Source organism: Macaca fascicularis, chromosome 12, assembly GCF_037993035.2.
Source record: "Macaca fascicularis isolate 582-1 chromosome 12, T2T-MFA8v1.1".
Taxonomy (NCBI): domain Eukaryota; kingdom Metazoa; phylum Chordata; class Mammalia; order Primates; family Cercopithecidae; genus Macaca; species Macaca fascicularis.
In genome coordinates, this window is record NC_088386.1 from 16067113 (window position 1) to 16079310 (window position 12198).

At 33.4% G+C, this 12198-nt stretch overlaps 1 protein-coding gene across 4 annotated transcripts in view; it reads right to left on the bottom strand.

Moving 5' to 3' along the window:
• Window positions 1–12198, bottom strand: part of DPP10 (dipeptidyl peptidase like 10) — a 1411130-nt gene that overhangs the window by 66222 nt on the left and 1332710 nt on the right. For all 4 annotated transcript variants that reach the window (XM_005572966.5, XM_065525407.2, XM_005572965.5 and 1 more), the window contains 2 exons: window positions 10296–10334; window positions 4704–4811 (listed from right to left, as the gene is read on the bottom strand). In XM_005572966.5, coding sequence (XP_005573023.3) covers window positions 4704–4811; window positions 10296–10334 — 147 coding nt within the window. The remainder of the gene's footprint in view (window positions 1–4703; window positions 4812–10295; window positions 10335–12198) is intronic.

Genomic DNA, 12198 nt, shown 5'->3' on the forward strand with positions numbered 1-12198 from the left:
AGAAAAAGGTGCCATATCTTTGATAAAAACCTATCTCTTGGCTGCAGCCTGAATGGCAGGATGTTACAGTTCCTGAGATGAGAATTCAGAAGTTTGAAGTCAACATAACAAATATTTTTCAGGGAGTGAAGGGGCGAATATCTGAAGTGATCAAAAGTTTAATGGTCTGGGGTAAAAAGTTTTGTATCAGTGTATAACTCAGGAAGTACATAAACTGATATTAAAATGCATACTAAACACTCTATCCAGAAGAACAATTTCTTTTTTTTTTTTTTTTTTTTTTGAGACGCAGTCTAGCTCTGTCGCCCAGGCTGGAGTGCAGTGGCCGGATCTCAGCTCACTGCAAGCTTCGCCTCCCGGGTTCCCGCCATTCTCCTGCCTCAGCCTCCTGAGTAGCTGGGACTACAGGCGCCCGCCACCGCGCCTGGCTAGTTTTTTGTATTTTTAGTAGAGACGGGGTTTCACCGTGTTATCAGGATGGTCTCGATCTCCTGACCTCGTGATCCTCCCGTCTCGGCCTCCCAAAGTGCTGGGATTACAGGCTTGAGCCACCGCGCCCGGCCAACAATTTCTTTAGCTATATAGATTTCAGAAAAGTCACAGTTTTTTTAAAAAATTATCTTTAATAGAATATATGAAAGTGGAGAAAACACTCACAAATTTTGCTTTCATATATTCATACTGAAAGTGATCTGGAAATACATACAGTAGGGCTTAGAAATCTTTTACTTTTGATCCAGCAATTCTGGTTTTGTTATTCAATACTAAAGAAATAATCCACAATATAAATAAGCTTTATATACAGTGACATCTATCATTACAACAAATTGCCAGTAAATTAAACACAGAACAACAAATAATGGTGATTGATGCACATCCAGTCAACTCAATATTAATCTTCTAAAGAATTTTTTTTTTCAAAATTATTTAGCATTGTGGGAAAGTATGCATTTAAAATTTAAATTTGACATATCAGGATGCAATACTGTAGTTTCTATAAAATTACAATAATGTTTAAATGAAGACTGGAGGAAAACACATGCATTCTTTGCTTCTTTTATTTGTATCCTTTGGAATCACTTTAACAAGGACCGCTCTTGTAAATGAGTAAAAAAAAAAAAAAAACCCACTAAAATATATGTAATGACAGTCATCACTCTCCATAATGAAAATAGCTTGAAAGCAATAATTTTCCAGCTTGGTCTCTAATTAATGATTTTTATGGACTTACTGATAATATGAGAGAGCAAATATTTGCAAAAATTTAGTAATTTCATGGAGTAAGGTACTTCAAACAAATAAATATATTCTGAGTGAACCAGTAAGCTCTCAAACATAGGTCAGCGCCAAGTACTGCAAAGGTGATCTGGCTGACTGCTGGTGGCCAAGGCTGCACTCCTGTCATTTCTCACTTTTCAGGCATAACAATTTTAAGTAGAATTATGTAACATGGCAAGGGAAGGAAAGGGGGTAAAAAGTCATCAATGCTGGCATGTATTACTGTTTAGGCAGTAAATTACTGTACTATTTTTTGGACAGCCAATTTGGCATTACACATCAAAACCTAAACAAATACATACATATGGTATACTCTGCCTGCATATCTTTTAACATCTAGAAATATAATTTTGTGGGAAGAATGATAAATAAAGTGTTTATAGGGGCTTTTAACTTTAATCATTTCTAACATCAAAATACAGAAATAACTTTAATGATGAATAAACTTGGATCGTTTAAATACAGGACAGGCCGGGCACAGCGGCTCATGCCTGTAATCCCAGCACTTTGGGAGGCTGAAGCAGGCAGATCACCTGATGTCAGAAGTTTGAGACCAGCCTGGACAACACAGTGAAACCCACCTCTACTAAAAATACAAAAATTAGCCGGGCATGATGGTGGGTGTCTGTAATCCTAGCTACTCGGGAGGCTAAGGCAGGAGAATCGCTTGAACCCGGGAGGCAGGGGTGCAGTGAGCCAAGATCGTGTCACTGCATTCCAGCCTGGGTAATGAAGTAAGACTCTGTCTCAAAACAAACAAATAAATAAATAAATAAATAAAGACAGTACAGTATATCTGCTTGATGTAATGCTGAGCAGCTATTAAAATCACATTTCAGAAAAATATAAAATGTTAAATATTAGGAATACAATTAAATGTTTTAAGAAAATGCTCATTAGCTATTATTTTAATGTTATAAATCTATATTATGCTATAATTGCAATCTTTAGGGGAAAATTATATATTTCTCATGTAAAAAAGAATTTAACATATACACAATAATGGATTAAAAGTGTGAGAATGTGAGGTAATGCTATTGTGGGTGATTTTATATACTCCTTTATCAGTTTATTCAGTTTGAAGTTTTCAGAATTTTATAGTTCATAATGCCAATTAAGCAGTCATAAACAAATCATAAATAGCTTTTTTGTTAGCTATTTTTAAATTGAGGCAAGGTAGTGCAAACTCTTTCCTAAAATAATGTATGTGATTGTGTTTGTGTGTGTTTAAAGTTAGGTATAAATTGTATCTACCTAGCACTGACTTCTGACTCATTAGCAAAGTAGACTAATTTTAATCAATTGCCAAAATATTCATAAATAATCATGCAGTCATGTTCATTTCTCAATGAGGCAAACCACAAATTACTTGAACAGCAATCAGAATAGAAGAAAAATGTTTTCTACTTCAATGAAGGCTTTGTTATAGTCTCCATATAGAAGAGGAACAAAGTAAACACAATGTAAGAACTTTATAAAGTTTTTCTTCTGAACATTTCAGAAATACAGGAATTAGCCTACATGTTAGGCTGGTTTGACTAAAATAGAAGGTATTTCTTCCCTAGGCTTATAAAAAAACTCTTGGTTTGGGTGTGTATAAATATTTTAATTCCTACATGTCAACATCACAACCCTACCCAATGCCATACTTTTTAAAAGACACTATTTCTATTATTTATTTGTTGAATAATGGATACAAAAATACGATTAGATGGAATGAGTAAGATGTAGTATTTGATAGCACAACAGGGTACCTACAGTCAAGGACAGATTGTCTTCTTTGGAGAATTACATATACAAAGATGTACTGTACAAGTTTTCCTATCCTTCACTCTCTCTTATAAATATCTATAATTTGTATGTAATCTTCTTTACCCCTTACATTTTTCACAGAGCTTCTTGAATATAAAACACTGAAATTTAAAAATTCAATGAAATGTTTTAATCAGTTATAAGATTTGGAAAGTGTGTTATTTTGGGGGCCAAAATAGTTCTCTAATATTTGTGATAACCAAGTTGACTCTTAATTAGCAAAAGCTTATAAAGTAAGGTAATTTGCTAGTCTAGTTCCCTTCAGTTTCATAAAAAAGTTCTCTTAATTATATCTGACTTATAGATATAATTAACTGACTTATAGAATCATAGATATAAAAACATCCAAAATTTTATCCATCTATAAATGCATACATTTATTTAGAGCATAAATAGGATCATATTATGCATTAGTTTATAACCTGTTTTTCCACCTTAATAATATGCTATGAAAATCAGTCTACATCTGTACTGTGGAAATTGTATGTGTTCCAAATTATTTGTTTCAGTCTTGATTAAAATTAAAGTTAAAATAATGACAATTATTTTAATTGCACAGACGCTGAACAAGTTTCAAATTTTAAACTATTGACATAAGATTTTGAGACTCTAAAGCATTAAGCTGTCCAATACAAATATATGTAGATAATGGTAATCATTTGAGAATGTGCACAAGTCTTAAAGGTTCTAAAAACATAAGATTACTAAGGTCAGTTAAGTATCCTTGCCATATTTATATTTATTCTATATTTTGTAAGTACAAAATTATTCTTAGCTAGTTTGTAAAACTCTCTTAAAGATCCCATTTTAGCCACAGTGACTTTTCATTAGAAAGTCTTTAACCTGTGAGACTAGAGTATTTATGCATATGATTTTGAAGGATGCTTTATTTTTTCATGAATGCTTGCTCTTGGAAATTAAATTCAGATTGACTCATTAGCCTTGTCATATTTAAACTAACTACCTGAATTTACTAATTTTTTAATAATAAAACTGTATAAACCCTTCATATTCTTTGATTAGATTAAAAAGTAACCTTTCCCCTCTTTTTATCAGAAAGTCCATAAAAATATAACATAGATTATACTTTATAACATGAAATCTATGTTATTTAACATAAAACATCTATTTTATCCTGTTTTTAAAAATCTGCACTCTATTTGCTTGGGGAGATGTGCCATAATTTATTCAACCATCAATTTTTGGTGGATATTTAGGTTGTTTTGAGTATTTAAAACTTTTATAGCACCTGGAAAATATTACTTGTACAAAATAGGTTATATGTATTCATTGAATAAAAAATCTTCTCTAGATTGCCTCAGGTCCTCAAAAGTTGGGAGGTTTTAATTTATTAAATTCTATATCCCAAAGCCCTCAGTTCACAGGACACACATCTAACTCATTAAATTGTACTGAGTGTTGAGACTGTTTTTTGGGAAGGTAAGGCTTGAATGTATGGCTATGGATGGAGGTCCTCTTCCTAAGCTGTCTGTGAGTTGTATATATGGCTGGGTTTCATGGCCATGAATTAGAGGTTTAGAATGCCACAAGAACTGGGCCTTCAGTGACATGAGGATAATGAAATCAAAACATGGAAAAAAGCCAGCACTTACCTGAATGAGGAACATAGCTATGTGGTGAAATTCTCCACGTCCCCCTTGCTTAACAGGAACTGTCATAAAGAATTTGCTGCCATCTCTAGAAAACACGGGCTCCTCATTCTAAAATATAGAAGAGCATAGAACAATCTCAACAAAACGCGTGCAACCTGTGCTGCCTACTGTTAATTCCTTCATGGGTTATACCAAATACTGATTTAAAATTAGTGAGGAAAATGGGCACACTAATTTAAAAAAATGAATGTATGCTATTTTTTAGTTTTTTAAAAGTAAATCTGATAAATTATATGCGTATGTGGTTGAGTTGTGGGAAGGATAAGAAAATTTTGTGCATGGTGGATATGAATGATTTACTATTAGACTAAAGACACTTTCTAAATTGGTTCAAACAAGAACTGTCATATCTTCACATAAGAGTGTGTTTAGTGATATATCCTTCAAAGATAAGGAACATGCAAACATCTGCACCAGTTTACCAAAATAAATCTTTTAATTATAAAATTCTATAACATATTTTTTGAAATCCTTTCTTTCACAACTGTAGGTACTTGAAGGTTCATTTCTGATAATGTATTCATAAATTTACTGAAAATACAAAAAACAACAGGCCACAAAGTTGAAAGGATTCTATAGAAAGTTACTTAATTCAAATTTACCATCTTTATTGCTCATCTCTCCACAAACACAGAAACACAAATGCCCACCTACAACTGTGACCCCATTTGATAATTTTTAAACTCTGGTGACACATTAAATCAATAGAATTATTTTTGAAAATTAAATGGCGAAAGTCATATATACATATATACACACATATTTTATAAACACACACAGATATATATACATATATATACATAAACATTAAGAAAATATATTTATCTGACAAAACATTGAGTTTTTTTCTGCTGGATTCATGAGAGTGATTACATATATGGTATAAAGCAAGGCTTTGATATGCCCTTTTAGATGACTTGGCCCTCTACTGTCTTTCTGATCTCATCTTTTTCATTTTCTTGCTTCTTCACTGGGTTCCTGCATGATCCTGTTCCAGGGCTTTTGTACTTTGTATTCTCTTGGTCTGGCTCTTCCTCTTATCTCTTTCAGGTCTCTGGTCTGAAATCTCCTTATCAATAAGGTGTTCCCTTATTACTCTATATAAAGTGAGACTAGGAAAGTCAGACCATCCAACTCTATCTGACATCCATCATCTCCTTTTATTTTCTTTCTAGTTTTCCATAGCACCTGATATAATTTGGATCTGTGTCCCAACCAAATATCATGTCACATTGAAATCCCCAGTGTTAGAGGTGGGGCCTGGTGGGAGGTGACTGGATCATGGGAATGAATCCTTCATGAATGGTTTAGCAGCATCCCCTGGGTGCTGTCTCATGATAGTGAGTGAATGAGTTATTACAAGATCTGGCTGTTTAAAAGTGTATAACGCCTCCCCCATCCCTCTCTTTCACCTTCTCAGGCCACGTGAAATGTTGCTCCATGTTTGCCTTCTGCCATGATTGGAAGCTTTTTGAGGTCTCTCTGGAAGCAGAAGCTACTATGCTTCTGTACAGCCTGCAGTACTTAGAGCCAATTAGACTTCTTTTCTTTATGCATTACCTGGTCTCTTACAGCTGTGCAAGAATGTACTAATACAGCAACTATGACCATTCAATGTATGATTTGTGTATATGTGTTTGTTTGTATATGAATGTATGTATGTATGCATGAGATTGGTACAAAAGTAATTGTGGTTTTTGCTATTACTTTTGATGGCAAAATATGTATATGAATGTATGTACATATGTACATATCGTATATGAATATATGTATATATGAGATTGGTGCAGAAGTAATTGAGGTTCTTGCCAGGAAAAGTAATGCCATTAAAAGCCATTCTCCCTTGTACTTCTCTCAAAAGATGAATAGCTTTTTTCTCATATACAGATATATGAGCATTCTCCCATTTACATTGCCTTCTTCCCATTAAAAGTAATGGCAAGAACCTCAATTACTTCTGCACCAGTCTCATATTTACATATGTATGTATGTATGTATGTATGTATGTATGTATGTATACAGTTCTCTGTAAATGTACGCCTCATAGGCAGGAAACATGTATTTTTCACTATTGCATCTGTAGCACCTGGAACAGTGAATATCATGTAAATTGAGCTCAATAATTATTTACCGAATGAATCAGTCAATTTTAAGTATTTTAATATACTGAACAGTCTGATTTTAGCTTCATTTATAATACATCTTTTGACAGTAAAATAAGGATATTTTCCTTATCTGCCTTATGAACATTCAGGAAAATATAAGTAACATATGTAATAAATTTAAAATTCTAAAGTAATATACCATTCAAGGTTGGAAAAATTGTATAACTGAGCATATAATGGATACTGACAAAATACTTGACTGAGTGAATCACTTCTTTCAAGTATAATAAAGTCAATAATTCTATTTGTTCCATCTCCTGCTCCTGTGGGATATATCTCTCTTGGAGTTTCTTTTGTCTGGAACAACCTTTTCGTCTTCCTTTTTCTGCTAAATCTTATTCATTTTTTTACTTATTCTCATGAAACAAAAGAATTTCAAAGATTTCTCTAGTTAGGAAATCTCTCCTCAGATATTCTAAAAAGTATCTTGGATTCATCTTTATCATGGCTTCCAATGCAGTCTATTACATTGATCTGTTAATTTGTTGGCTTCCTTCACTAGGCAATTAATAATTGAACTAAATTTTAAATTTTATCTTTTTAGATCTATTGCCTAGGACACAGTAGGTCCCAACTCATAACTGGTGAATAGATGAATATATGGATACAATGAACAAAAATACTAGTTATATATATCATTCTATCCACCAGATTTACCCCCACATAGCAACTCCTCCCTTACCATTCTCCCTTTGTACTTTCTCTCAAAAGATGAATAGCTTTTTCCTCATATACGGATATATGAGCATTCTCCCATTTACATTGCCTTCTTCCCAGTTCTAGTACCTTAGAAGTAGTTCAGAACAGGAATAGATGAGGGCTACAATCTCAAACGCCTTGCTGGACTAAAAAATCTGCTCCCCACACTTGACAATGTCTGGTGATAAACATTCAGTTCCATACAGGTGGTGTCAATCTCACTGCTCAGTTTCATGACATTATACAAGTCAGTGTTTTTGACACACAAGATGGTGAACTGGGGATATTGGACTCTATCCCTTGATCAAATCTATCATACAGTGGTCATCCCAACTGCATGTCCCTTGAAAGCTAGGCTAAGCATGCCTACTTCTCTTTGCCTTATCTACTATGCAAAAAGAGTATATGATGATTCTATTAAATGTATAATTATCTTCGAAATTTGCTGCTTCTTATTACTGCTACCATGCTCATCCATTAAATTTCATATAACTCTAAGTATTTCATAAAATTCTCTTAGAGCTTCTGAAGAAAAAAATCAACTGTGAAAAATGACCAACGGCATTTACTAACTGAATAATAACTGGATGCTTTGTTTTTTAAAAAAAGTTTCTATTAAACATTCATAAATTTGGGATTTAAAAATTAGATAGCATAATCTCTAAAGAACATGCATTATGTTAACATATGTTAAACTATTATGAATGTCACTGGCAATAAAAGTAACAGCAAAAGATGTTTAATAATGGAGGGAAATTCAGAATGCATCAGTATTATGTGTTATATATTTTTCATTGTTCTTATTTTCTGTATCTAACTGAAATTTGCGAGTCTACTATTGGCTGTAAAATCAGGGTTTTTTCTATTTTATTTTGTATATTGACTAAGGTAAAAGTATTTATATTAATAGATAATCATGTATAAAGACACATATACTCATAATATATATACAAGCATGAATTTGTGTCTATCCATCTACCTACCCTTCAGACAAACTATTATTTATAATCCTTTTTACTTTTGTCCTTAATCATTCAGTTACTATCTATTGAGCTCTTCTTACATATCGAATTCTATACTAGGCATTTGATTGACAATTAGGAGCAAAAAATAAACATCCTCACGCCCTTGTATCTTAGTTAAAAAAAATCATAGCAATAATTGTTTAAGTGTTACACAAAGATGACACTTGACTTTAATATAACTTTTATCGGGAGATGTGATTTGGTTAGGCTAGTTAGACGAAGTGACTTCTTATGTAGGCGATTTAAGCCAAGGTTTGAAAAATAAATAGGCTTCAAATAAGGAAGTTTGAGGGAATTTTGTTCAGAAGGAAGGCCACTCATGAAGTCCCTGTGCATATGAGGGTCCATGTAGCTAGACTGGAGAAAACAGGCAAAATGATTCTATGACACAGAGCTGAAAAAGTTTTCACTTTCATCACTTGTGGACCTTTTAAGGGTGTTGGTTTTTATCTGAAGGACAGAAAGAAGAGAGAAAAGTTCTGTGAGTTGTGGAAGTGCAAGTATGAGGGGAATGTTAGTAGCAACAATTAAATACATATTTTAAAAAGGTCACTCAGTCAGCCTGCAGGGTGAACAGATTGGCAGGTGCCTGAGGGTTTGAGACGTGCTGGATCTGTAGTTTGAACCTGGACAGTGTTTGTGAATTAGAGGAAAGTAAATTGACTTGAGAGATGTTTGAAAGTAAAATCTGTACGTATTAATTATATATAGATAAAAATGAGAAAAGATTCAAGGATGACTATTAGATAAATAGTTTTAAGATCCGCATGGATAATTATGTCATTGACTCCTATGATAAAAATAAGTAAGACTGACTAGAAAAGGAATGAGTTCAGTTCAGACCTGGGGAGTGTGAAGCTACTTTTACAGATTTAGGAGGAGATGGCAAGCATAAATTTGGATATTTCAGAACTCACTGAAGTGTCTGGATAAATGTGAAGGTCTCAAAATATGGGTGGGTGGTCATTAACACCACAGACAGAATATAAAATAAAAGAGGGCTTTAAAGAACAAAAAGAAAACGAAACCAAACCATACCACACATATTATTTCCCTTTGTAAAAACTCAGTAATGGAGCTAAGAGTAAAATGAATTCAGCTATATTTAAATAAGCTCTTTGTGTTTCCTTCTGAATTTCCAGGATGAGACCATATAACAGTGATTAGGTTTTTAGTCTGTCATGTTCATCTTGATTCCAGCCTCATTTATGTCACAAACTAGAATTGTGAGCTAGAATACAACTAAGAAGAGAAGTATTTATTTGAATAATCTCCATGATCAATTTATGTAAAGGTCGGGTCAATTTTTCAGACAATTTGAACAATGCTAATGATTTCCAGTTTGGCTAGGTCCTGAGTTTTTCTCCTTCATCTACACAAAAGTGTATTTACCCAAAATAATTTAAAAAGTGATCCTGGCAGTTATTCTACAATTTATGTCTCATAAAAAAATGGAAGTAACCTTTTCACAAATGATGCCATATAAAGCCCAAGTGATAAGTGATCCTTTTAATGAAAAAGGATCACTCTGTCAAACCTAGCAAAGCCTTAAACTCATACTTTTCACAAAAAGTTATCACATAAGAAATGGGTAAACAGGATGGTCACAATGGCCAAGATGTGACAGACCACCTATACTGTACCTGCTTAGAGAGCCACGTATCTGATGTCATCTCATATTTCTGAAACAAAACAAGTAACTCCATGAAGCATCTAAAGACCAAAATGAGCATATATAAATTCAACTTTTTAAAAACACAGTTATCATCAGGTGTTTTTTTTTTTTTTTTTACCTCTCTTCAACTGGTGAAATACCATGAGAGATTTCATTGTCATTATTGATTTAATCTGAATGAGTAAGTAGAGAATAGGGACTAAATGATAATTTAATTATAAAGTCTTTTCTTTGGTGAACTCTTTCAGAATTCCCAGCAGTACCTCACCAGGGATAGAAGATCATTTTCCAGCTCTGTTTGATTACCTCATTCAAACTGTTTTGAACCACCAGACACTGTCTCTTTTCACCTCTAGGCATCATTGGGAGACAAAATTATTAAGTCCTTCAAAGCAACTGGGCAAACAGCCAGGCATAAAATTAAAAAGTAGACATTCTTTCAATATTCAATTCACTCATAATCATGGCCTTCTTTTTTTCTTATCAGTAGTAACTCAGTCTTTGAGGAAAATATGAAACATTTGAAATGACAAAATTATGTGGCCCTTCAAAACAGAGCCAAAGACTTTTGGCTCTTACAAAAAGCAAAATTAGACTAATTAAGCCTCAAGTTAAATATGTGTAGAAAAAACAAGCTTTAGAAATACCGTTTACATGTAATGACATGAAATATCTTGTAGTTTCCTGAAAGAAATGATTCTATAATAAAACTATTTGAATTAAGAAAGATAAGTAACAATATATTACGGATTTTCCTACATGCAGAGGTACCCATCTCAAATTGTTAATAATACATTATTTATAGGTTTTAAAATACTAATTTCTTTTTCTAAATTCATATTATGATTACATTATAATTGATCACTTTCTATTTTCAGGGCATTTTTTTCAATAGATCTTCATTACATGAAGATGTCAAAAAATCTAACTGAATAATTTCTTTATTCTCCATTTACACCCTAGCAATAACCATTATTGATATCTATAAAGCACAGAAATAAAATAGACACCAATGCCACTGCTTGTTAGTACCATCAAGTTTTGGTAGAACCCATGAGAGCCCAAAACTTCATGTGTTATTGTTTGTCTCATTATTTCAATTAACATAATGCAAAGTTTTTTAAACTCCATACATAGAATAAAATATAGTACAATATCAATAAGGTGTCAAATCAATAGTATGATAGGATTACTGTATCTGTTTTCTATTGAAGCATTTTAATTTATCTTTGCAGTCATCTGTATGCAATGAAAATATTTACAACATCTTTATCTAGAAGGGCTTTCTCTAACTACAATATACGTAGGCTGATTTTTAAATTTTTACTTTAATTTTTTATGTAAAAATCAAGATGGTGTCTCATTATGTTGCCCAGGTAGGTCTCGAACTCTTAGCCTCAAGCCATTCTCCCCACTTGGCCTCACAAAGTATTGGAATAACAGGTGTGAGCTATCCACGCCTGGCCTGTGTCTTTTTTTTTTTTTTTTTTTTTTTTTTTAAGACAAAGTCTTTCTTTGTTGCCCAGGCTGGAGTGTAGTGGCCCTATCTTGGCTCACTGCACCCTCTGCTTCCCAAATTCAAACAATTCTCCCACCTCAGCCTCCTGAGTAGCTGGTATTACAGGTGTGCACCACCATGCCCGGCGAATTTTTGTAGTTTTAGTAGAGACAGGGTTTCACCATGTTGGCCAGGCTGGTCTCAAACTCCTGGCCTCAGGTAATCTGCCCACGTTGGCCTCCCAAAGTGTGGGGATTACAGGCATGAGTCACCACAGCTGGCCTGTAGGCCAGTTTTTAAATGACTTACTAATCAGCCAAATAAGAAACCAGCCAGAACACTTTAACAAATACGTGGAGAAATCCCAGTCAAT